This window comes from Ipomoea nil, unplaced genomic scaffold (genome assembly GCF_001879475.1).
Source record: "Ipomoea nil cultivar Tokyo-kokei standard unplaced genomic scaffold, Asagao_1.1 scaffold1436, whole genome shotgun sequence".
Taxonomy (NCBI): Eukaryota; Viridiplantae; Streptophyta; class Magnoliopsida; order Solanales; family Convolvulaceae; genus Ipomoea; species Ipomoea nil.
In genome coordinates this window covers 274956-299895 of record NW_017617864.1, presented here as the reverse complement: position 1 = coordinate 299895, position 24940 = coordinate 274956, and the positions used below count along the sequence as shown (strand labels likewise).

The 24940-nt window shown below is 34.7% G+C and overlaps 1 protein-coding gene and 2 long non-coding RNA genes across 4 annotated transcripts; 2 read left to right on the top strand and 1 right to left on the bottom strand.

The window, feature by feature from the left end:
- Window positions 1-985: 985 nt before the first annotated feature.
- LOC109188546 lies at window positions 986-3865 on the top strand. Of its 2 annotated transcripts, XR_002055433.1 has the most exons (4): window positions 986-1480; window positions 1774-1837; window positions 2725-2754; window positions 3486-3865. It is a non-coding gene; the product is annotated as an uncharacterized LOC109188546 (long non-coding RNA). The 2 variants fall into 2 exon arrangements; XR_002055434.1 differs by lacking the exon at window positions 1774-1837 and having other exon boundaries at window positions 987-1480.
- A 1521-nt stretch (window positions 3866-5386) lies between these two features.
- On the top strand, window positions 5387-6920 carry LOC109188555 (thaumatin-like protein 1b). The gene is made up of 4 exons (XM_019339200.1): window positions 5387-5464; window positions 5563-6244; window positions 6642-6747; window positions 6915-6920. The coding sequence occupies exons 1-4, from the start codon at window positions 5413-5415 to the stop codon at window positions 6918-6920; spliced, it is 846 nt and encodes a 281-aa protein (XP_019194745.1). The 5' UTR covers window positions 5387-5412.
- Window positions 6921-7081: 161 nt separating this feature from the next.
- LOC109188547 lies at window positions 7082-9165 on the bottom strand. Its single transcript, XR_002055435.1, has 2 exons — window positions 8260-9165; window positions 7082-7298 (listed from the first exon to the last, which is right to left on the bottom strand). It is a non-coding gene; the product is annotated as an uncharacterized LOC109188547 (long non-coding RNA).
- Window positions 9166-24940: the final 15775 nt, after the last annotated feature.

The window sequence follows — 24940 nt, the reverse complement described above, 5'->3', positions numbered from 1 at the left end:
GGTTTCCTAAATGTTTTTTTTTTTTAAAAAAAAAAACCTAGACCACCTAAATAGGTGGCCCTCCTTATTCCACGCTTCCAAACTCTCTTCTTTTTTTCTATTTTCTAGGTCAGGCCCTACCTTGCATCAATTCGATCAGTCTAACTTTCCTATTTTTTGATAACTCTTTAATCTTAACTCTTTAAGCTTATCTAAGTATAAAGCCTTTGTTTTTTCCACTATTTCCCCTTTTCTTTTCTCAAATTGTTGCAGCCCCATTTCCTTCTTTACTTTTGACATATATACAAATATCTCTTGCTTAGCTTCTTCCCATACTTCCTTATTGACCACAAATGATCTATGCTCAGCCACAAACTTAGTATTCAAGCAAAGTAAAAGGGAAAGGTGGAGAATCAAGCAAAGAAGAAGAATCCGCTATCAAGTAGTTATGTGTGGCAAACAATAAGCAAACTTTTTGAAAAAAATTATCATTAACTTCATTGTAAAGTTATGAATTACTTCACGAAACTAACAATTCTTTTTTGAGATGTATTTTTTAATTGAAATTTTTATATTTAATAAAACATCGTTTAAGGTGCTTCTAAATAGTTTAAATATATAATATTGAAAGTCAGGCGATTAAAGGAAAAAAAGTTAATACATAATTTAGTCTTCTATTATAATGAGTTTTTTTTTTTTTTTAATTTAGTCATAAACAATTTTTTGTGTTTAATTAAGTCTTCAATTTCGATGGTTTTATCCAATTGAATTCTCAGCTCTTAGAATCAAGGATTAGATCAATAAAAATCACTGTAGTTGATGACTAAATTGAGTAGAATCACTATAGTTAAAAATTAATTTAGGAAAAACTACTATAGGTACTATGGGATATGAGATGAAGTAGAAGGGTAGGATTGTCAAGGACATTCTTGTAATTTGTTTATAGTCTCTTTCTTTAATTAATCTCTCTTTATCACCTTCTATATATAGTCTGCATCCCTTTCCAATGCTCTCATTCTCACTCATCCCTTACTCATCCTCTCTGCAACTCTTCCAACAACCTCATCACTATCTATCTATGAGACCTTTAATTTGCTTAAGCTTAAACATCTAATCTACTTCATAATGCTTGTCCGATCCATATCCTCCTCTCACTGTTTTTCTTTACAACCTCCGCAACCGAAACCAATACCTCAGCCGGCCACACCATCCCCTTTCCCACTCACCACCATTTCAACGTTAAACAATCCGTTTTGCGGGCACCCAGCGTCTCAATATTCGACACATACTACGACTTAAACGGGTTCGTTACGGTTCTGGTACCAACCGTATCGGTTTTTCTTATGGATGGTCCGATCCTGACCATTCCAGGTACGAACATTTTTATACCAGTTGATGAAAGGGGCACGTTTTGCTTTGCATTTGCTCCATCCCCAACCGGACTATCCATCATAGGGAACATCAAGGCATCTAGATTTCTTTTGACAGCTCAAATGATTTTGTGAGTTTTATCCCTAATATTTGTTAACTTATTAAGTCCGATCTTTAAGAATAATAATTATTATGTAAATTTTGTTAGTCTAACTACAATAAAAAACTACGATAAAAAAAAAAATACAATATAAAAAAAATACAATATATATCAACGAGAGAATAAGGCAAAATGTGTACAAAAGTTTTACTTTTACTTTTGCTTTACTTTTACTTTTACTTTTGCTTTACTTTTACTTTTTGCTTTTTCTTTTTCTCACTTTTACTCTTTTTTCTTGTCTTTTTTTTTTCTTTGCCATTCAGCCGATCTATCTTCTTACCAAAACAACCAAACTTGTCCGCAACACAACTCTAATCTAGAAAGAGAGTGGGTTCTTTTTCTTTTTCTTTTTTTCTTTTAACGTGTCTCACTTTTATTATTATTATTATTATTATTATTTTTTTAATTTATAGCAATTTCAAGTGAAATGATGAGTTGATTTTAATTTGTTAGGGTGTGACACAAAAATAACCCTTCTTATTACATTGCCTAACTTAATTTTTAACACTTTTTTTTTCTTTATTTTTTTTTCACAAATTCTCATTCCCATTCACATTATTCTTGATCATCGTATAAAATGATTATTTCGAATAAGCATATTATAGAATTGAAGTCATTAGTCCTATTTTAAATTTTACATGCATTTTGATTCTCTATATGTATCATTATATCTTAAAATAAAGATAAAAATTCAAAATATATGTAAAATTTAAAATAAATTTAATAATTATTGTGGCATGAGGACCAAAATAATCACTTTAGGAGATACTTAAGAATGACATTAACAACACTATGTAATTAATGAATTGATTTTACAAATCATTACAGGTTATAGTTGATCGAGTTAGCTGATAGTTAATAGCTGATTGTATTAGTTAGTTTGACCAACTGATTGTATTAGCTGGTTATAAAAACGTGTTTGGTAACTTACATGTTTACTATTAGCTGATTATATGTAAAATGACCTTTAAGGGTATGGGTATATTATGTTATTTTAAGTTTAAATTTATTAGGATAGGAAGTATGAAATCTTAATTTTGATAAATACTTCTAAAATTTGAGCCACCATTTAGATTTGGAAGTGTATTATTTTTATTTACATAAGTGTATTTCGGTGTATTTTTTTTATTTATTTCAATATTATTGAAAATGATTTTAAATATTTAAAATTGTGTATTAATGACAATTATTTAAAATTTGTTTCTATGATATAGATATGTCAATCAAGGGGCGGACTCGGCCAGGTAAATTAGATAGTTGACTTGGTAACCACATAGTTCTAAATTTGACTCTTTGTAAGAGATGTCTATTAATTTAAAGATGCGTCCTACAATTAAGGTCAAGACACCGAGTGGTCTGACCAAAGAGAATTATTAAATTTTGAACTAGTTTTCAACTTTAACCCACAAATTTTTTAATATTTTCACTACTAGAAATTATGAAATTTCCGACCACCTGAAAGTGATCTTAAATCAAGTTAATACCAAAAAGTGGTCGGAAATAGCAACAAAGATTTTTCCGGATACCAAAAGTGATCGGAACAAGACTTTCGACTTAATTTAAGATCAATTTTAGGTGGTCGAAAATTCCATAATTTCCATTAGTGTTTTAATCAACCCATTAGTTTTCTATTATATTGACATCCCTACCATTGTATTCAACCTAACATTTTCATCAGTTATTTTTAAGATGACTTTTTTTTTAAAGGGAAAATAGAAAAAAAGACTTAAATTAAATAGCTAGGTATGTAGAGAAACCACAAGTAGTAAGGCACATACCTCACTTGCAAGGAACATATATATATATATATATATATATATATATATACACACACACATACACGCGTGAATTGAAAGAAGATAAAGAAGAGAAAGGATTGAATTTAAATTGATGCACTGATGATGAATTACAAAGCAAAAGCAATTGCTTCTTTTTTTTTTTTTTTTTTTTTTTTTTTTTTTTTTTTTTTTGAAAGGAAAAGCAATTGCTATTTATACTAAAAGAAAAGTTGGAGAGAAATATGGCATGAAGTGGAGATAATCCAATGTAACACATGCTACGTGAGTACGTGGGAGGCAGCTGAGTGAAGATCCAACACATTCGGTGAAGAAGTGAAACATGCAGCATGCGACTATTATTTAATACTAATCATAATAATATTAGTACTTGATAGATTATTGTACCATATGATGGATGATTAAGAGAATGAATTGAGTGATATTATATTTGTATTTCACTGCATGTATTTTAAATTCCCTAATGATTAAGTCAATAATATGTAATGTCTTTTTTTTGGGTAACGTTTTGTGATGATTTACATTTTTTTTCAAGTAATAAATTTAGATTTACATCTCATCACTCATATTTTTTTTACTTGTATTAGAAAGAAAGCCAAGAATGCACCTTTTACTAGTTAAAGAGCAAAGTTTTATTATAACTAAAATTTATAACAATTCTAAGTGAAATGGTGAGTTGATTTTAATTTAATTTGTTAGGGTCTGACACAAAAACAACCCTTCTCATTGCATTGCCTAACCTAATTTCAACACTTTTCTTTCTTCAATTTTTTTTCACAGATTCTCATACTCATTCACATTATTATATTCTTGATCATCGTATAAAATGATTATTTCGAATAAGCATATCATAGAATTGAAGTTGTTAGTCCAATTTTAAATTTAAATTTTTCATGTATATGTATCATTCTATCTTAAATTAAAGTTAAAAATTCAAAATATATGTAAAATTTAAAATAAATTTAATACTTGTTGTGACATGAGGACAAAAATAATCATTTTAGGAGATACTTAAGAATGACATTAATAACACTATGTAATTAACGGATTGATTTTACAAATTATATATTACTGATGATAGCTGATCGAGTTAGCTAATAGTTAATAGGTGATTGTATTAGATGGTTATAAAAAAAAAAAAAAGTGTTTGGTAAATTAGATGTTTACTATTAACTTATTATATGTAAAATAACCTTTAAGGGTATACGTATATTATGTTATTTTAATTAAGTTTAAATTTATTAGGATAGGAAGTATCTTAATTTTTTTTTTTTTTGAAAGTTACTGGCTCTATTACATTGTAGTATGTGTTCATATACTTTCTCAACCTACTGAAACACAAAGAACCAATAACGCCTTCACTGAGGCTCGAACTTATAATCTTCCAAATAGAAGTCCAACTCGGATACCATTGGACCACATAGTCCTGGTTGATAAATTTAATTTAATGCTTCTAAAATTTGAGCCACCATTTAAATTTGGAAGTGTATTAATTTTATTTACATAAGTGTATTACGGTGTATTATTTGTCAGGGAGGCCAACATGAGGTGTAGATTGAAAGATAAAAGTAGCGGTGGAATGGGGCACACTCAAAGCTTTCCCGGCCTCTCTCCACACTTGCTATTTTCCCAAAGTCCAGTGCCATGCATGCAAATATATAAGCTTACTGATATGATCCTCTCTGCAACGTACTCTTCCAACAACCTCATCACGTATCTATCTATCACACCTTTAATTTGCTTAGCTTAAACCTCTAATCTAAATTAAACTAATCTACTTCACAATATTTGTGATTTTGTTCACTATAAAATAGCCTTCACATTTTCTTCTTCTTCTTCCATTCTTCGATCTTCTCCATATCTTCTTCCTTCATATTCATCTTCTCAGATCAGAACGTACTCTCTGTCTCGTTTCTCTCTTCTTCTTCTTCCATTCTTCGATCTTCTCCATATCTTCTTCCTTCATATTCATCTTCTCAGATCAGAAGAACGATCTCTGTCTCGTTTCTCTCTTCTTCTTCTTCTTCTTCTTCTTCTTCTTCTTCTTCTTCTTCTTCTTCAATCAACTTCTCACCACGCCATATTGAGTGGGAAATCTAGCTTGAAATGTCTCCAACGTTTGCTTCTTGTCTGCTGTTCTTCATCCTCATTGTCGAAGGTAAAAGGACAAAAACAGAAACATAAATAGATTGTTACATTCTGGGATTCATTGGACTGATGTCTGATGATAAATATGTTGTTTTTGGGTTTTCGCAGGTGCTAGAGGAGCCACATTTATGTTGATCAATAGATGCGGTTACACGGTATGGCCAGGAGTTCTGGCCAATGCCAGCAGTACCGGGTTGAATACCACCGGTTTCGAACTTGCCCCGGGGACGTGGCGGGGTTTTGAGGTGACATCGAGTTGGTCCGGTCGGATCTGGGGGAGAACCGGCTGTAATTTCGACGCCGGAAGTGGACAAGGAAGCTGCGCCACCGGCGACTGCCGGTCCAATCAGGTCGAATGCAATGGCGCCGGCGCAACACCTCCGGCAACGCTGGCGGAGTTCACGATCGCGTCATCGGGCGCTAATAATATGGACTTCTACGACGTCAGCCTGGTGGACGGATACAACTTGCCAATGCAAGTGGAAGCCATTGGCAGGATCGGAGCGTGCGGGTCAACCGGTTGCGCCGCGGACGTGAACCGGATTTGCCCGAAGGAACTCCGGTCCGGAGACGGGCTGGCATGCAGAAGCGCGTGCGACGCATTCGGCAACCCGGAATACTGTTGCAGCGGCGCGTACGGTTCACCTTCGACATGTCAGCCGTCGATGTACTCCCAAATCTTCAAAAATGCATGCCCCACGTCTTATAGCTACGCCTACGATGACGCCACTAGTACTTTTACGTGCTCAGGCGCCGATTATAAAATTACATTCTGCCCTTCAACCACAAGGTAATTAAGATTAATTAATTTAATTTTAACGCATAAAATTTATAAATAATACTCAAGATTTTATTAAATATATATAAAAATTATTATTAGAATTTTTTTTAAAATTGAATGAGTAGGAATGGAAGTATATGAAGCTGGGCTGGGCAAGAAGAATCTTTGGACCTTATCTGATAAGAGTTATAGGGTTTTCTTTTGTAGCTTTTACTTCTTTGATTAATGTACGTACAACTGCGCATAATAATATATAAATATCTTCTTGAATTTTTTTTTTTTTTTTTCTTTTCACAACCTATACTTCAATTCGCGCCACGGTCGAATGAGCTCAAGCCCTTTTTTTTTTTTTTTGGGTGACATTAATTAATTATTTAATTATTTGTGGGCGGTGTGAATGTTGCAGTGGATCAGGAGCATCTTCGGCGAGTGGACCTCCGGCGGAGGATTCGGGGCCGCAGAATGGAACGGGAGATACAATATCGCACTTTGCCTTGCATTCCAAGGCTATTGTCTTTTTTATTCTCTCTTTTATTTACTTGCACCTAGTATTTTGAGGTAATGTTGATTGCGAAAAAATTAAATGCTTTTAACATTACATTGGCGATATTGAAGAGGTTTAGCCGAAATAATAAATGATTTTTATATTTAACTTTCTCACATTTGTGTATGTTAATAGCCGTGATTAATAGTGATGGCCTGATGGAAGAATCCCTAGGCCGCACCATTTAATTATACTACCTGACTATTCAGTTTCCAATAACAAACAATTAATGTCTTCTCTTCAAATAAGATTTGAACTAAACATACAGACTGAAATCTAATTATACTATATTCAGTTTCCAATAACAAACAATTAATGTCTTCTCTTCAAATAGGATTTGAACTAAATATACAGACTGAAATCATTATAAATACATGTACAATCACACTTAATGAAAGGTGCGGAAAGAATTTTGTGAATTTTATCCGAAATGACTTCTTGCAAGTCAGATAGCCATCTCCACACAAGAAGAGCAATCAAAGGTCGGTTGGTCAGAACCTATGGAAACCCTGAGATGTGCTGATGAACAACAAGCAAGAGAATTCATGTAAAAGGGTTAACAGTTTTTTTAAATCATGTTTCTTATGAACAGAAAGGGAAAAATTAAATCATTTTAAGCCATATTTCTTATAAATATTTATAGGTAAAATAGAGGGAAATCGGTCCCAGTAGCTCACTATAAACAGGAACACTGAACAGATGGAAATGAAGCAGCATCCTCTACATTTGGCAAGTTCAAAAATTGTTAATATTCTGATCATTTTGTATGGTTGTTCTACACATTATTTTAAAGGAAGCAGCAACCTCTACCCTCCTAGAAGCAAGGACATATCAGATTATCAGATGGAAAGGAAGTAGGACATTCCCTGCTGCTGGATTGTTAAAAATTAAAAAATTACTCTTAATATTAGAAGTGTCTAAGTCGAGTGATTTATAACCATATTCCTATAACATTATTGACAAAAGAAGTTAGAATTATTACTTCTATATATACAAGTATATAACATAAGATAAGTTAGCTAAGTAATCATGAAAATAAAGAAAATACGGAATACAGTAAATTTGACACCATTATAAAGGAAACCCAGATATTACTACTTCCCTGTAAACTAACAGATTAGGAACAGTTTGCATTTATGCACTTGAAGGCATTGCGAAACCCAATGTAAAAAGACAACATAACAGTAATAAATTATTTCCTGTTAGTGATTGTTTTAACTCTTTGATCTTCAGCTAAGTCATTTAACCCCTTCAGTAATCAAACAATTCTTCCTTAAAAGGCTGTGAGAAGAAGATTTGTGTTGGTATAAACACTTTTGAGTTAAGAACTAATACAGACTATAAGAACAGAACAATAAAGAGCTTGAAACTGATAAGTTTGAGCAGCTTTTGAAACTTAAATCTACTAAAAAATAAACAAACAATGGATGCCCACAAATATTTTTATTAATAAAAATAAAAATGATGAACTTCAATGTACCGCAATTGTATCCAGTTAGTTAGGTGTAATAATTCAGGTATGCAGTAAGCTCAAGATACAACTGGCTTCTCCAACTTTCCCAATTAAAGGCTTGAAACTGATAAGATTGAACAGTATAAGAAGTTTTTAATTAAATAATGAAAGTTTATCATATTCAGCATATAACTGGAAATTACAACTTTATCATTGTACAATCAGAAATTTGAATTTTTTCTGCAGTCAAATCAAAGATATAAGACTAATCATAGGTTCTACAATTATAGGCAGCAAGAGGACACCGGATCATTGCCAACAAAAGTTTGTAAAACTGCGGTGATTTTTTTTTTTTTGTATTAGTACTTATATACATCTTTTTGCTAAGTCATCGTCCATTGTATCATGTATATATATCTTATTTGCCATGCTGGAAACAAAAATGTAAATAAATTACTTGATGTGTACAAAATAATTACGAAACAAATATCAGATCGGATTTTAATCTGTTGCATGTTCAGTATTTAGCTATAAAACTAAATAAAAATTATTTTAATTGCAGAATATTTCATAGATTACGCTAAATAACGAACAACTTCATGAATTTAGAAAAACCCTAATTGAAATAATCGTTCTTACAACTTATAAATGACGTGTATAACAAAGACCTTAAAAACTATACAAATGAAAAAATATATGCTAAGTACAATGTATGAAATTAGTAAAGGGATAGATCAACTTAGCTCATTGAAGATTCACACCCGCGATAGCTAAAATCCCCTGACAGGTTATCGTTAAACTTGAAATTTAAGAACTGAAAACGAGGATGAGTTCATAAAATACCAGATATGGTATTTATCAGCTAAAGATCTAGCCAAAGTGATTCGGCCATGGGCAGAGAGAACTCTGAGAACAGACGAAAGAAGCTGAAAAGTCGGGGTCGGAGACCTGGGTTAGGGAAAGAAAGTCTTCATATTGCCTTTGTTGGGTCGGGTTATGGGCCTTTTGGTTATGATTTTGGGCCTGTTCATTAATCTCAGGAAAAAAAAAAAAACAATTTTGGGCTCGGATTTTTTTTTTCAATTTTTTTTTTTTTGTAACAGACTTACTATTAATTAATTTTAAATTGACTTCATATTTTTTTTATGTTTATTATACATCTATATATATATATATATATATATATATATATATATATATATATATATATATATATATATGTATGCTAATGATATACTTTTTATGATAATTATGCATTTTATTTCAAAACTGCTAATTATGAAATTTAATTATATACGGAGTATTTATTATATAGTATACTTTTTAATAATTTTCACACCGATTTTTATAAATTATGATTAAATCGCTCATATGGTAGTTGTAATGTTGTTGTGAAATATAGATCATTTTTTGGGCTTATGCAATGGTATGAGGTTGGTCATTACAAGATTGTCTGACCATGTGATTGAGGCCAAAATAATGACGGGTGACAACACTTGGAGTTCATTATTGATACCTAGAATGTCTATGACTTCATTATATACAAGATTGCCTTTCAAATTTCAAAGGAGACAATTTCCATTGATGTTGTCATATGCAATGACAATAAATAAAAGTCAATTTCAACGGAAGAAACCAATGTTTGTACATGACCAATTGTATGTTACTACGTCTAGGGTTAGCAATCCTAAGGGTTAACAATTTGTAAATAAAATTACAATTTCTTGAGTTATTATGCTTTTTTTTTTGTGTGTTGTAATAACTTCTAATTAAAACTCCAATGATGCACAAAGTTTGCTTTGAAGTTTTAGACCGTAAAATGAGGGTTTTGTTACGCTCCAAAAATCCAAATAGTTATGATATGACCTTTGGTGGTAAAATAATTGTTTTTTTTTTTGTGGCGATCTCAGACAAATTCTACCAGTAATTTCAAAGCGCACACGTCAAGATATTGTTGGGGCAAGTATAAATTCCTCATACCTTTAGAGATCCTGTAAAATATTTAGGCTAACTAAGAATCTACGCCTAAGAGGTGTACAATCAGAGGTTGAAGCAAAAGAGATTGAAGAGTTTGTAAAATGGATAGCTAATATAGGTAGAGTAGTTGGTAATTCAATTGATGGTGAAGCAGATATTACAATTACAGATCACTTATTGCTCAAGTCTGACGATGATCCTATTGCTACGATTATTGATAGCACATTCCCTTTGTTTCGACGCGGTATATGTGATCTGTCTTATCTTAAGAATAGTGCTATTTTGGCTGCAACATTGGATGTGGTAGATAGCATTAATCAATACATGAAGGATCATAATCCAACTAAAGGTATGACTTATTTGAGTTGTGATTCTGTTTGTAAATCCGAATCAAATGTAGATATGTTAGCGGATTTGCACACCCCATAATTCTTCAATGGTTTGTGATGATCTGGAGTAACGAATCATGCTTTGACTTTGAAAGGGGGTTCACGTGTTATGCTTTTTGAGAAATATTGATCACACTTTAGGACTGTGTGATGGTGCGAGGTTGATTGTTCCAAGGCTGGTTGATCATGTGTTTGAAGCCCATATCATGTGTCGTACAAATGCATGAACAAAGGTTTTAATTTCCAGAATGTCACTAACACCGTCAGATCCACGATTGCCTTTCAAATTCCAACGAAAGCGATTTCATTTGATGTTATGTTATGCCACAACAAAACAATAGCCAAGGACAAACACTATCAAAAGTGGGATTGTTTTGGATAAGGCCTGTCTTTAACCATGCCCAAATGTACGTAGCTGTTTTAGGAGTTAGTAACTCAATGGATTTAAAATTTTTTATTTGTGGCGAAAATGTACCATGTTTAAGTATGATTAAAAATGTTGTGTACAAAGAAGTCTTCAACAATGCGTAATAAAATTACAAAGTTTATCATTTGAAATTTATTAAGTTTTCAAACTATATATTTTTCCATCTAATTATATTATACGGTATATTCTATATACTATATATATAGCCTGCATCGCACGGGTGCAACTACTAGTTCATGTAACAATGATATTATGGACTAGACCTAAGTTACAGGAGAGTAAAAGTTTTACATTTAAGGCAAAGGTGCAAGCAAATTAAATATAGCTTGCAGGGTGTCTTCCCAATGCATAAGAGTGGAGCAATGCGAGAAGTCTTTATTTTGACGCAAATTATGCCATGGAATCGTGTTCACCGAGAATGGTGAACACAAGACAAAACGACGTCGTTTTTAGGCAAAAAATAAAAATAAAAATTCGCGGATGTGGAGTTAACGGCATGCGTTTGATCAAATTATGAATTTTCTGTTATGAGATTATGAATTTTATGAAAATTCATAATCTCATAACAGAAAATTCATAATCGCATAACAGAAAATTCATAATCTCACAACTGAAAATTCATAATCTCATAATAGAAAATTCATAATCTTATAACAGAAAATTCATAATCTCATGGTTCCGAAGTGAATGTGTAGGCATGGTTCCAAAGTGAATGTGCAGGCATGGATTCATAATTTATGAATGTCCGTGATTTCGGACGAGAATATGTAGGCATGGTTCCAAAGTGAATGTGCAGGCATGAATTCATAATTTATGAATGTCCGAAATTATGAATGTAATGAAAATTCATAATCTCATAACAGAAAATTCATAATCGCATAACAGAAAATTCATAATCTCATAACAGAAAATTCATAATCTCATAACAGAAAATTCATAATCTTATAACAGAAAAGAACAAATTGCACTTTTGGTCCTGTGAGTATTAGGATATTGACAATTTGAGTACGTGACTTTCAAAACTCCCAATTTAAACCTTTAACTATGCAAAAATTGGCAGATTTAGTCCTCCGGGCCAAATTGCTGGCCAATTTTGGCCGGAAAAACATAAATTGGTTCGAATTTATTTGTGTTGAGGGCAAAATCGTCATTTCACTCCCTTCTTCTTCATTCTCCCTTTCTTCTTTGTTCTTCTTCTTCTTTTTCTTCTTCGTTCTTATTCTTCTTTCTTTCTTCTTCTTTGCTGCTTCTTTAATCTATTACTTGTAGCTTTTGTTATCATTAATAATTTATTTTGAATTTCTAAATTGTTAAAGAATATATTAATCATTTCGCAAAATTTTCTTAAATTCCCTTCATGAAATAATCTTCATATATAAATCACTATATCCACACGCTTATGGAGATGCCTTCCGAGCTTCTAAGAACGGACAGGGCGTCGCCGACAGTGGCGGAGACGGAGAGGGACCTCAGCGGCGGCTTGCCCAGGCAGAGCTAGGAAAGTTCATGAGCCAACAATATATGTTTATGTATTTATTGATTACATATATGTTTTTATGTACAACCGTATTATTTTTATGTATTTAGGAGAATGGAAAATGGGTGATTGTTGGATTTACCAAATTTGGTTTGAGAGAAATTTAGATGATTTTTTTTTATTAAATTAATTAATCATGGCTCATGCATTGTATTGGGTCGGTAAAAAAGCAGCAAAGAAGAAGAAAGAAAGAAGAAGAAGAACGAAGAAGAAAGGGAGAATGAAGAAGAAGGGAGTGAAATGACGATTTTGCCCTCAACACAAATAAATTCGAACCAATTTATGTTTTTCCGGCCAAAATTGGCCGGCAATTTGGCTCGAAGGACCAAATCTGCCAATTTTTGCATAGTTAAAGATCTAAATTGGGAGTTTTGAAAGTCACGTACTCAAATTGTCAGTACCCTAATACTCACGGGACCAAAAGTGCAATTTGTTCTAACAGAAAATTCATAATCTCATGGTTCCAAAGTAAATGTGTAGGCATGGTTCCAAAGTGAATGTGCAGGCATGGATTCATAATTTATGAATGTCCGTGATTTCGAACGAGAATGTGTAGGCATGGTTCCAAAGTGAATGTGCAGGCATGAATTCATAATTTATGAATGTCCGAAATCTTTGTTCACCTCAAATTAAAGTGAAACCGCAAAATGTGAAAATAAAGAAGTAAAGTCACGCAGTTAATTAAGAAAAAAAAAAGATAACAGTGTACTAAGACCGTTGGAACCGTGTTCACCATGAATGGTGAACACGATTCCATGGCATAACGTCCCTTATTTTGATGACAAGGCTGATACCAATGTTGAAGGATAAGAATTACATAGGACAAGAACTAACCTGACGATCAAACTCGACCTCACGCAGAGAATATATTTCATTGCTAACCTCGACGTCCTTATTGATCAAGCCATCAAACCATCTGTCAGCCAATTCAATACTCTGCAACAAGTGAAAAGAGATGACACCAAGTGTTCTTTATCTTCTCTTTACTAGCATGTTTTATGTGTTGGGAACATTTATGAGGCAAAAGCTTTGTAATTGTCTTTTGACAAGTATCCCACATTGGAAAGCTAGCCCATCTTTTCTCACCTTTTAAACACCAACTCCTTTTACAAGGATTGAAGTGTTATGGAGGGAAATAGGGGGAAACCACGCGCGCCGCCGCCGCCCGATTCGGTTCGCACGCGCGTCGAGTTGAGTTGAGCACCCCATCTATATTTTTAACCCCTATTTTCGTGGAATAACTAGTCACCTTGTCCGCTCTTCTTTCTATTCTACAGAACGTGAGCGCACAAGGCGCTAGTCTTGTCCACACTCCCCTCTTTGCGCGATAGTTCTATGGATGAGAGGGGATGGGCGGTTATAGCTTCCAGTATATAAACCACCCTTCCCCATCATTCCAGAAGCAACTAACGAAAATTCCCGCAACCACTCCTGAGCTCTGCAGTTCTGTGTTGAACCTGTCGAAAACTTGCGATTCCCTGGTCGTAAAGGTTTTTAAGGTAGTGTTCTAAGAACACGACACAGAAACCATATTCCGTTCCCATCTTCGTTAAAAACCATCCTCAAAGTTGCTGCTTTCGCTCAACAGAATCCAACAGTTAAAAACCTTTACGTGCGAATTCAGCAATGGCTCAAGAGACAAATCACGCCTCTGATGTCACGCCCATCCAACCTCTCACTGGAGGTCTGAACTACAGAAGATGGTCCGCGAAACTGATGATGCTGCTAGAGTCAAAAGACGTCGATTATGTGATAATCGAAGATCCTGCAAAATTCACCATGTCTGATGTGCAGTCCCCAGCTTCATCTGCCCAGAAGGATACTCAGGTAATGGCTTCTGATGACTCTACTGATCCTAATGCAACGTCAGCAGTGTCCTCAGATCCCAAGTCGACATCAATAGAGCCATCCTCAGTATCCCAGGCTGTTCGTGCGAAATATGAAAAGGACAACAAAACTGCTCGCACTGCCATACTTCAGCGCCTCTCGGATCCTTTGTTTGACATGTTTGCTAAACATAAGTCAGCAAAGCTAATTTGGGACTTACTTAAGGAAAAGTATGGCGGTGACGATGCAGGAAGAAGGAAGTATGCAGTTGGACGTTGGTTGCACTTCATGATGACAGATACCAAACCAATTGTTGATCAGGTACATGAATTTGAGAACCTCGTAGCAGATATGAGGGCAGAAGGAGGTGAAGTCAATGATGTTGTTCTGTGTGATTCATTAATTGACAAGCTGCCTGAGTCCTGGGTAGACTTTAAGAACAAAATGAAGCACGATCGACGCACTTATACCCTGCAACAGCTTATCAGCAGTCTCAACATTGAAGAAGAGAACCGTTTGGTTCACAATGCTGTAACTCCTACAGGTAATTTTAAAGCAAATGTTGTTGAAACTAATGCAGACTATAATAAGCCAAAAGCAGGTAATAACAGTAGAAACCAAAGGAAGAATTCCAAATCAAACAACAGCAACAACCGTGTCAAAAGTGGCCAAATTCAGAAAAAGGGGAAAGGTTCTGGGGAATGCTACGTTTGTGGTAAACGTGGTCATCATGCTGCCCAATGCTATCACCGCAAAGGAGGCACGAGCCAGAACACTCAAAAACCATCCGCTGAAGGGCCTAAGAGCCAAGCTCACATAGTGGAAGACGAAGAAAACTCAGAAAAATTTGCAGCAGTAATAACTGAGGCTAACACGGTAGAAGATCTAGACGAGTGGGTCGTAGACACAGGAGCGTCACGCCACTTCTGCAACAATAAAGATCTCTTCAAGGAGTTCGAGCAAATCAATGGAAGTGAACAAGTGTTCATGGGAAACTCCAGCGTATCCCAGGTATGTGGTAGAGGAAAAGTAGAAATAATGCTCGGGTCTGGGAAGCATATAATTTTACAGAATGTGCTCTTTGTTCCCACCCTGCATAGAAATTTGATTTCTGCAGGCCTGCTTAATAAGGCCGGAACTAAACTAGTCTTTGAGTCTGACCGAATGGTCTTGACTAGACGTGGAGTCTTTCTGGGTAAGGGATATTTACGTGGAGGGCTTTTTGTGCTAGATGTCACGGTAGTTAGAAAGCACTCTGATGTAATTGGTTCTGAAAACCTCATCCCAGCTTCGCATGTTCAAAACGTTAATAAGAATGCATCTTCTTCTGCTTACATTACTGTTTCTTTAGATATGTGGCATGGTAGGTTAGGACATGTTGGCACAAAATGTTTAAACAGAATGAGAAGCATGAATTTGTTGCCAAATATATCTAATGATGCATGTACACAATGTGAAATCTGTGCTGAAGCAAAGTTTGCCAGGAAATCGTTTTCAAATGTGAATTCTCGTGTTACATCTGTATTAGAATTAATTCATACTGATTTAGCTGACTTTAAAACTACTGAAAGTAGAGGTGGAAAACGATATTATATTACATTCATTGATGACTTCTCCCGATTCTCAAAAGTATATTTACTAAGAACAAAAGATGAAGCCGAAGGGAAGTTTATAGTCTTTAAAACTGAAGTAGAAAATCAGTTAGACAAGAAAATTAAACGGCTTCGATCCGATAGAGGGGGAGAATATGAATCTAATTCTTTGAGATCTCTGTGTGAATCCTCGGGCATTATTCATGAAATAACTGCCCCTTATACTCCGCAACAGAATGCCATTGCTGAGAGAAAAAACAGAACACTCAAAGAAATGATAAACGCAATGTTAATCAGTTCTGGTGCACCAGACTCCTTGTGGGGAGAAGCTGTTCTAACAGCAAACCATATCCTAAACAGGGTCCCGCACAAAGGATTCGAAAAAACTCCTTACGAGCTTTGGAAAGGGCACGCTCCAAATCTCAAATACCTAAAGGTATGGGGATGTTTGGCCAAAGTAGGATTACCATCCTTCAAAAGGCCAAACTTGGGACCTAAAACGTTAGATGCCGTGTTTGTAGGGTATGCCGAGAATAGTGCAGCATACAGATTTATGTGTTTGGAAAACCGTGCTATGTGTGAATCTAGAGATGCCATATTCTTTGAACACGTATTTCCGTTAAAGAATGCTAATGATTCACCTGTTGTTAGAGTTCAAGATACGCAGAATATCTTTCCCAGTTTTCCAACTAACTCTGAGGAGCCAAGGAGAAGCAAAAGGCCTAGAGTTGAGAAGAACTTTGGCTCTGACTTCTTAACATATGTAACTGAGTTGAAAGATCTAAATGAACTTTGCGATCAACTCATATGTCAATTAGTCCTAGAAGAAGAGCCCAAGAGCTTCGAAGAAGCAATGCGCTCAGTAGATTCCACATTGTGGAAAGAAGCAGTTAAAAGTGAGTTGGACTCCATCCAGTCTAACCACACTTGGGAACTGGTTAATAGACCTAAAGGGTGTAAACCAATTGGCTGTAAATGGATTTTCAAAAGAAAGTTGAGACCAGATGGGTCAATTGAACGATTCAAAGCCAGACTAGTCGCCAAAGGCTATACACAAAAATTCGGTGAGGATTATTTCTATACATACTCACCAGTAACAAAAATAGCAACCATTCGTGTTCTATTTGCTCTGGCTTCTTCTCACAGGTTGATAGTTCATCAAATGGATGTAAAGACAGCCTTTTTAAATGGTGAACTGGAAGAAGAAATCTACATGGAACAACCTCCTGGCTGTGTTGATCCAGGACAAGAAGGGAAAGTATGCAGACTTAAGAAGTCTCTATACGGCTTAAAACAAGCCCCGAAACAATGGTATGAAAAATTTCATAAAACGTTGCTAGATTTGGGTTATTGTACTAATAGATCAGATGCGTGCCTATACTCTAAAGAGATAGAATCAAGCACAGTGATAATATGTCTATATGTAGATGACATGCTGATCTTTAGCTCAAGTCTTGAGGCTATAAATGAGACTAAAAGAACCCTTTCTAACAAGTTTGATATGAAGGACTTAGGGGAAGCCGATGCAATTGTGGGAATAAAAGTCACAAAGACTGATAATGGCTATTTGCTGTCACAAAGCCATTATACTGAGAAACTTTTGAAGAAGTTTGACAGTTATGAGGTAACTCCGGCTAAAACCCCCTTTGATCCAAGTATCAAACTATCGAAAAATGTAGAAGATAGTGTGTCTCAAGATGAGTACGCAAAAATAATTGGGAGTCTAATGTTTTTAATGAATTACACTAGACCTGATATTGCGTTTGCAGTGAACAAACTCAGTCGCTATACTCATAGCCCTAGTACTTCGCATTGGGATGCTTTGAGAAGAGTACTACGATACCTGAGAGGCACCGTGGACTGGGGTCTTAATTATAAAAGACATCCAGCAGTGCTAGAAGGGTTCTGTGATGCAAACTGGATAAATGATAGTGATGATGTAAGCTCAACTAGTGGATATGTGTTCACTATGTGTGGAGCAGCCATCTCATGGAAATCAACCAAACAATCGTGCATTGCTAGGTCAACTATGGAAGCCGAATTCATAGCTCTGGACCTGGCAAGCCAAGAAGCCGAGTGGCTGAGAAACCTACTAGAAGACGTGCCGTTGTGGGGGTGTCCAGCACCGGCTGTTCTTATGCATTGTGATTCACAAACCGCCATTTGTGTTGCACAAAATAGTGTCTATAATGGAAAGAGAAGACACATAAGAGTCAGACATGAGTCTGTAAGGCAACTAATATTAAATGGGGTGATCACAATGGAGTTTGTGAGATTTGAAAGGAATATAGCATATCCTTTCACAAAAGGCTTAAACAAGAAAGCCATCCTTGATACTTCAAGGGAGATGGGTTTGAAACCCAATGATGTAAGCAATTAGTGATGGACCACGTTGAGGACAAATAAACTCACTGAAAAACTTACTACAAGGAAAAACTATAAAAACAGTAAGTACTCTGTAGCCCGTTATGGGTGGTCTATATCGAGATAGACTTGACAGAGTTGATGTCTAGGTTGAGCTAGACAAACAGGGACTCTTTAAAGAGTTAACAAGTGCATATAAGTTCAAAACTCAGTAAACCGACGAGTTCAAGATCCAATTCACTCTCGGATGACAAGTTACTTAAATGTCACTTCATGGCAGTTCAAGTTCCGAACACTGACATGTAAATTAGCTCTTGTGATAGCTCAGGTATTCTTGGGTATAGCTTTGCCCCATGAAATGTGTGGGGGATTGTTGGGAACATTTATGAGGCAAAAGCTTTGTAATTGTCTTTTGACAAGTATCCCACATTGGAAAGCTAGCCCATCTTTTCTCACCTTTTAAACACCAACTCCTTTTACAAGGATTGAAGTGTTATGGAGGGAAATAGGGGGAAACCACGCGCGCGCCGCCGCCGCCGCCCGCCCGGCTCGGTTCGCACGCGCGTCGCGGTGTGGTCAAAGTTTTGCACCCCCTCTATATTTTTAACCCCTATTTTCGTGGAATAACTAGTCACCTTGTCCGCTCTTCTTTCTATTCTACAGAACGTGAGCGCACAAGGCGCTAGGCTTGTCCACACTCCCCTCTTTGCGCGATAGTTCTATGGATGAGAGGGGATGGGCGGTTATAGCTTCCAGTATATAAACCACCCTTCCCCATCATTCCAGAAGCAACTAACGAAAATTCCCGCAACCACTCCTGAGCTCTGCAGTTCTGTGTTGAACCTGTCGAAAACTTGCGATTCCCTGGTCGTAAAGGTTTTTAAGGTAGTGTTCTAAGAACACGACACAGAAACCATATTCCGTTCCCATCTTCGTTAAAAACCATCCTCAAAGTTGCTGCTTTCGCTCAACAGAATCCAACATTATGTTCGTTTTCGTCTCTCCTTTTAGTGCAAAATTTTTCTTCACTTAAATGGATTGTTACATTGCTTATATATATTGTCGCACTTTTTAGAGGATACGCTCGTCCAAAAATAACATTAAGATTTTTTTATATGCAGTTGACACATTCTGTACATGCAGTTAATCATTCTATACCTATAAACAAATTGAAGGCAGTCATAACATTATAATTATAGACACATAAACGGTTAACTATAGATACAGAATATGTTAAATGCAGAGACATAACATGTTAACCAACATCTTATATGTTTGCAGTTAACATATTTTGTACCTGCAGTTAACAATTGATGTGTTTGTAGTGATGATGTTATGTGTATGTAATTACCATGTTATGTGCATTCAATTTGTTTATAGGTATAGAAATTGTTAACTGCAGATATATAATGGGTTAATTTTTGATACATAATTTTTGGACCAGGGTTCACAAAGCAATATGAACCCTGGTCCATGGTATAACAATTGCATGGTGCTAAACTTGACTCTTAATTCAGACTTCCAATCAATAATGTCAAATTATATCATGGACCAGGGTCTACCTTGCATTGTAGACCCTGGTCCAAAAATAACTTTCAGATTATGTATCTATAGTTGATACATTCTGTATACACAACTGATAGTTTCTGTACATGTAGCTATCATATTATGTGTCAGCAATTATCAAGTCAAATTCTGTATCTATAGTTGACATACACATTCTATACATGCAGTTGATAGTTTCTATACATATAGCTATCATATTATGTGTCAGTAATTATCAAGTTATTTGTTTACATGTACAGAAAATGTTAACTGAAGATACAAAATTTTTGTATCAGGATTCACAATGTAATATGAACTCTGATCCATGATATAACAATTGATCAATCATTTCCTAATCACCTAGTGCTGGACTTGGCGTGTCATCACGGGCCTCCGTCCAACACAAGCTTAATATATTTATTTTTCTTTTTTTATTATAAGGGAATAACATACACAAGCTTAATTTAAACCTATAACAACAAGATTCTAATTAGATATTTTTGGGTGCTACAGCCACACGGATTCTTTAACTGTTCGCCAGCCGTGGACGTGCCGCCGCAAGGATGCAACTAAAATACCAACCAATTGAAACCTATCATGAAGACATGTGGCATGCATCTCCTTTATCTTGCCCAACTTTAATTTCAATGCTAAACTGCGATTTCGTTTTTATAGAATAAAGAACTACCATAAGCTGTAATAATTTAAGATTGAATTGGAGTTCTGTTATGCAAAGACTCTCTTACTATAACTATTATAATTCTAAATATAATATTGTTCTACTATGTTACTTCAATTCATTGATCCCATCCATTCAACTTTATTTGCTCTGGCTTTCAAAAAAAAAAAAAAAGCTTTATTTGCTCTACTTTTGTTTTAATGCTTTTTTTGAGTGGCGACACCCCCAGTCACTATTTGAGAGTGTGCATTACATAAATCTCATCCTGTGACCCTAGCCAGAAAATGATCAAAAGAATATAAATCAGCCTATGTTGTTCATAGTTGATCAGCTCAAACTAACACGTGGAACGTAGTGTGCTTTTATGGGATGGCATGAAGATTTGGGACTAATTTTGATATCAAATTAAATGTGTTTTATCATAACTAAAAGTGTAAGTTGATAGTTAATGTTGGATATTTATATAGTAAATGTTAAATATATTAATTCAGACATGTCTACCGGAAGCATAAATAATATTTTATATTAGTGTTGTGAATTGAAGTTGAAAATATTATTTATGTTTGATAGGAATTGAATGTTTTGATTAATCAAGAATGTTGCAAAATTTTCATGTTTTAGATAAGTTAAGAGAAGTTGGATGATGTAGAGAAATTGAGAGAAGTTGTTTAGAGAAGTTAAACAGATTAATTTCTCTTTAATTTACTTCTCTTGGGTTACTTCTCTTGAATTTACTTCTACTGATGAGTTGACTTCTCGTGAATTAACTTCCCGTGAGTTTACTTGTTGTGAATTAACTTCTCAGGAGTTAAAGTCCAAAAGGTTTATTGAAAATTTTCTTTAGTTGATCAGTAATGGGACATCGTAATATGTTTCCAGATGTTGTAAATATCAGATCATATTTATTAATATAATGAATTCTTGATCAGTTACACAATAATTTAAATTATTGTAATCATTATGAGAATAATGATTGTGAAAGTTTGTGATCAAGCATTTCCTTTGTTTTTCTGGTTCTCAAGTTCTATTACGAATTTACGAGACCTAAGTGAGCTACATGATTAGCTTATCTATAAATCAAGAGAAAGATTAGTAATAGCTTATTGGAGCATTAAAAAGTGAGTTTCAAAGATGATGTTCTCATACTGCTTTTGTTTCATCAAAAAGTCCTATAAGTGTCTCTTCATGCCTTAAGTCTAAAGCACGAGAGAAAACCATTCCATATAGCTACAAACTGTTCATGCGCATCCTCGATCTGATCTGTTACGTTGTTGGTATGGTGATTATATTTGTCCTTGGGATGAAATTTACTGCTTTAATTCTACTGGAAATCCACTATGTGATGAAATTACGAATATCATTGAAACATTGGTAAATAGATATATTATAAATATTTATTTTAATTTTTCTTATGTGAATAGACGTAAGAGACCAAAAGATATGTTGGAATGAAGAAAGATAATCAAATTGATTGAATCAACCGTGATGGATTACATGGCCGGTAGATGTTTCACAGTTGTTGAGCTAATTACATTTCATTTGCCTTAAATTTTATATTTTATTAATTGTATTGTAAGTTATTGTAGTGCTCTATACAACCGGAAAGTACTAAATGCGGGATAGATTCACATATGAGATAATTTCAATTCAAGCATACAAAGAATGAAATTAATAAGCCTAGTGTTGATTTGGTATATAATTGTGCAAATAAATAAAAGTCAATAGTTTAATGCGGTACAAGTTATTAAAGGTATATAATAGTGAAGGTGCATCTTCTAATGCAAATGACGACACTATAGGCACCAATATGATATACAAGCTAAGGCAGAAACGCAAAAATGGCACCAATAACGTCATTTGCAAATTAACCGAACATTCAGTTGAATCACTACACGATAATTCCAACTTAATTGATTCATCGGCAACAATAGGAGTCTATACCCAATTACACGGTGGTCCCGGCAAATACTTATTGGTTTGTCATGTGATATATATTCACCGTACCGCATAATTGGCAATTTCAGATATATGCATGTTTGATCATAGTATAAGCGCGTAATTAATTGCATGGGCTACTGTGGTGGTCAGGACTTGGGGATGATCAATTTGATCGGTGGTATTACTTGATGAGAGTGTAATTAATTACCCTGAGGTAGTGTAATTGAGTGACCAACGAACGTCAATGATAAGCTCATGTAAATACAAAATATCTATTGCCATTAGTTTATTTGTCCATGATTACCCTTGTCGAAATGAAGGTTTTCTATTCATCTGAAAATATCGTTAGTTATCCTAGATACGATATAACTCATCACACCCAAAATATACATTACCTCACCATCTTAGCTTGTAGTTGATACACTAATTGTATTATGTGTATGTTAAGCCATTATATTCAACCCATCCATAGAGTATCAACTGTACTGTTGGCCGGTATTCCCACTCAATTACATTGCAAAGGGATTAACTATATATCTATTAATTAATTCAGATTAACTAATTGTTACATTGAATTGGGATTTGGGACAAGATAATACATGCATCGTGGTGTGGTGAATTCATCCTGGTAACCCTTACCCAAGGAGTAATATATACCACTGCACATGGATCAAATCATCAATCGTTATTAACATTCCCAATTATCTGATCCAACGTATGTCATCAATTAAGTATATATAGTACTCCTATTGAATGTTAGATTATGTTATTGGAAGTATTCACAGTGCCATCTTGATATGTCGCCCAAATATAGGCCGGTATCCACTGCTATATATGACAGTGTGGACGTGCCGCATCACTATTATATTTCTGTGTATACACGTAAAAATATGTTATACACTGACCAACATACATGTTATAGTTTAATTATGCAAATGTGGAGAGGTATAATTACACCTTAGGACGGAGTCTATACCCTCATCATCAATCGTTATTAATATTTGTATGGGCGGGAATATCGTTGCATGCATAGTCCCCAATATTTAAATACAATACAACTACGTACCAAAAGCTATGCATGATTTACGTACTATTTATTACTATCCACTCATACAATTATCTCTTCTCTTTAAAAAAATTAGTCACACTATCACATCATCTTATAAAAATTATTACCTCTATCCCGTTGCGTCCATAATGTGTAATCGGCACGTCAAATTGATGAATTACATAATCTAACCATGAAATTAAGCTCCCAGTTGTATTCCTTAAGTTGCGGTGCAACCACCAAATGATTATGTTGGTCTTGGTCATCTCCAGCTGCACAAATGAATAAATTTTACAGTTAGATCTCGCACAAAGTTTTGTTAGTATGATTTACCTTTCTTGTGTGATTTGTGTGTTATTACACAACATACATACTCTAAATATATACTAGTACAGTTGTGGGTGTTCTTTAGGGATATGATTGTAAGTGTACAAATGATACACATTAAACCTTTTATGTTGGCTAATTTAATTGATAAAATAATTAAAATTTATTTTGGAAATTAACCTATGGACCGTCTCCTATCACACGCATTCTACAGCAATAGCAATAATTAGGCGCAAATAATTAAATGGAAGTCGAAAGTATGGGTCTGATATTTAGCCAAAGGATGGTTTATTTATTGTGGTGGTAATTTATTCTATAGTATGGCTTTGAGTTGGTAAAGGCGTATGGATAGCACATATTGGGGAATTGGTTGAGTGAATTTCAATATAAAAGGATGGGATGCTTACCTCTTTATTTCACACGAATTAGAATATTATTATTTTTGAGAGAAAGTTTCCAGAATCACTACTTCAACAAATTACTTTATACTATTGTTAAGGAAGTGTTGATCGTAGTGGGTCAGTTCGACTGCATCAGGATCAGTAGCATAACAATTGAGGTCAATGAAGGCATGCACGTACAATCCTGAGTAGATGTTAGGAAGGTGTTGTAGTGGTAAAGGCTGAGGGCCATTTGTATTTACCTCTTGTAATACTTCTTGGTGAACATCTATAGTGGATGGGCAGACGTGAGTTGCCCCGCAAACGTAGGAGAAGCGCTCCGAACTGCGTGATCAATCTCTGAGTACTTGTTTTATTTTTATGCTTTTATATTTCATTATTTATGTTCATTAAATAATCTAATTAATTGATAATGTAATATCTCTTATAAAACAAGTAAAACATTTAAAGGTATAATTGAATTCAAGATTCACGGTACAATTTTGATGATGTTGGATTTATTACACCCACAATATAATGCCTCATGGCCAACGGCAAATTAAAGGGGAACCAAGTCAAATCTATATATGTACGATTTTTCAGGGATAAGGCAATAACGAGTTAAAAGCACAAATATGAAGATAATACGTTGGATGTAAGATTGATGTACTTACAAAT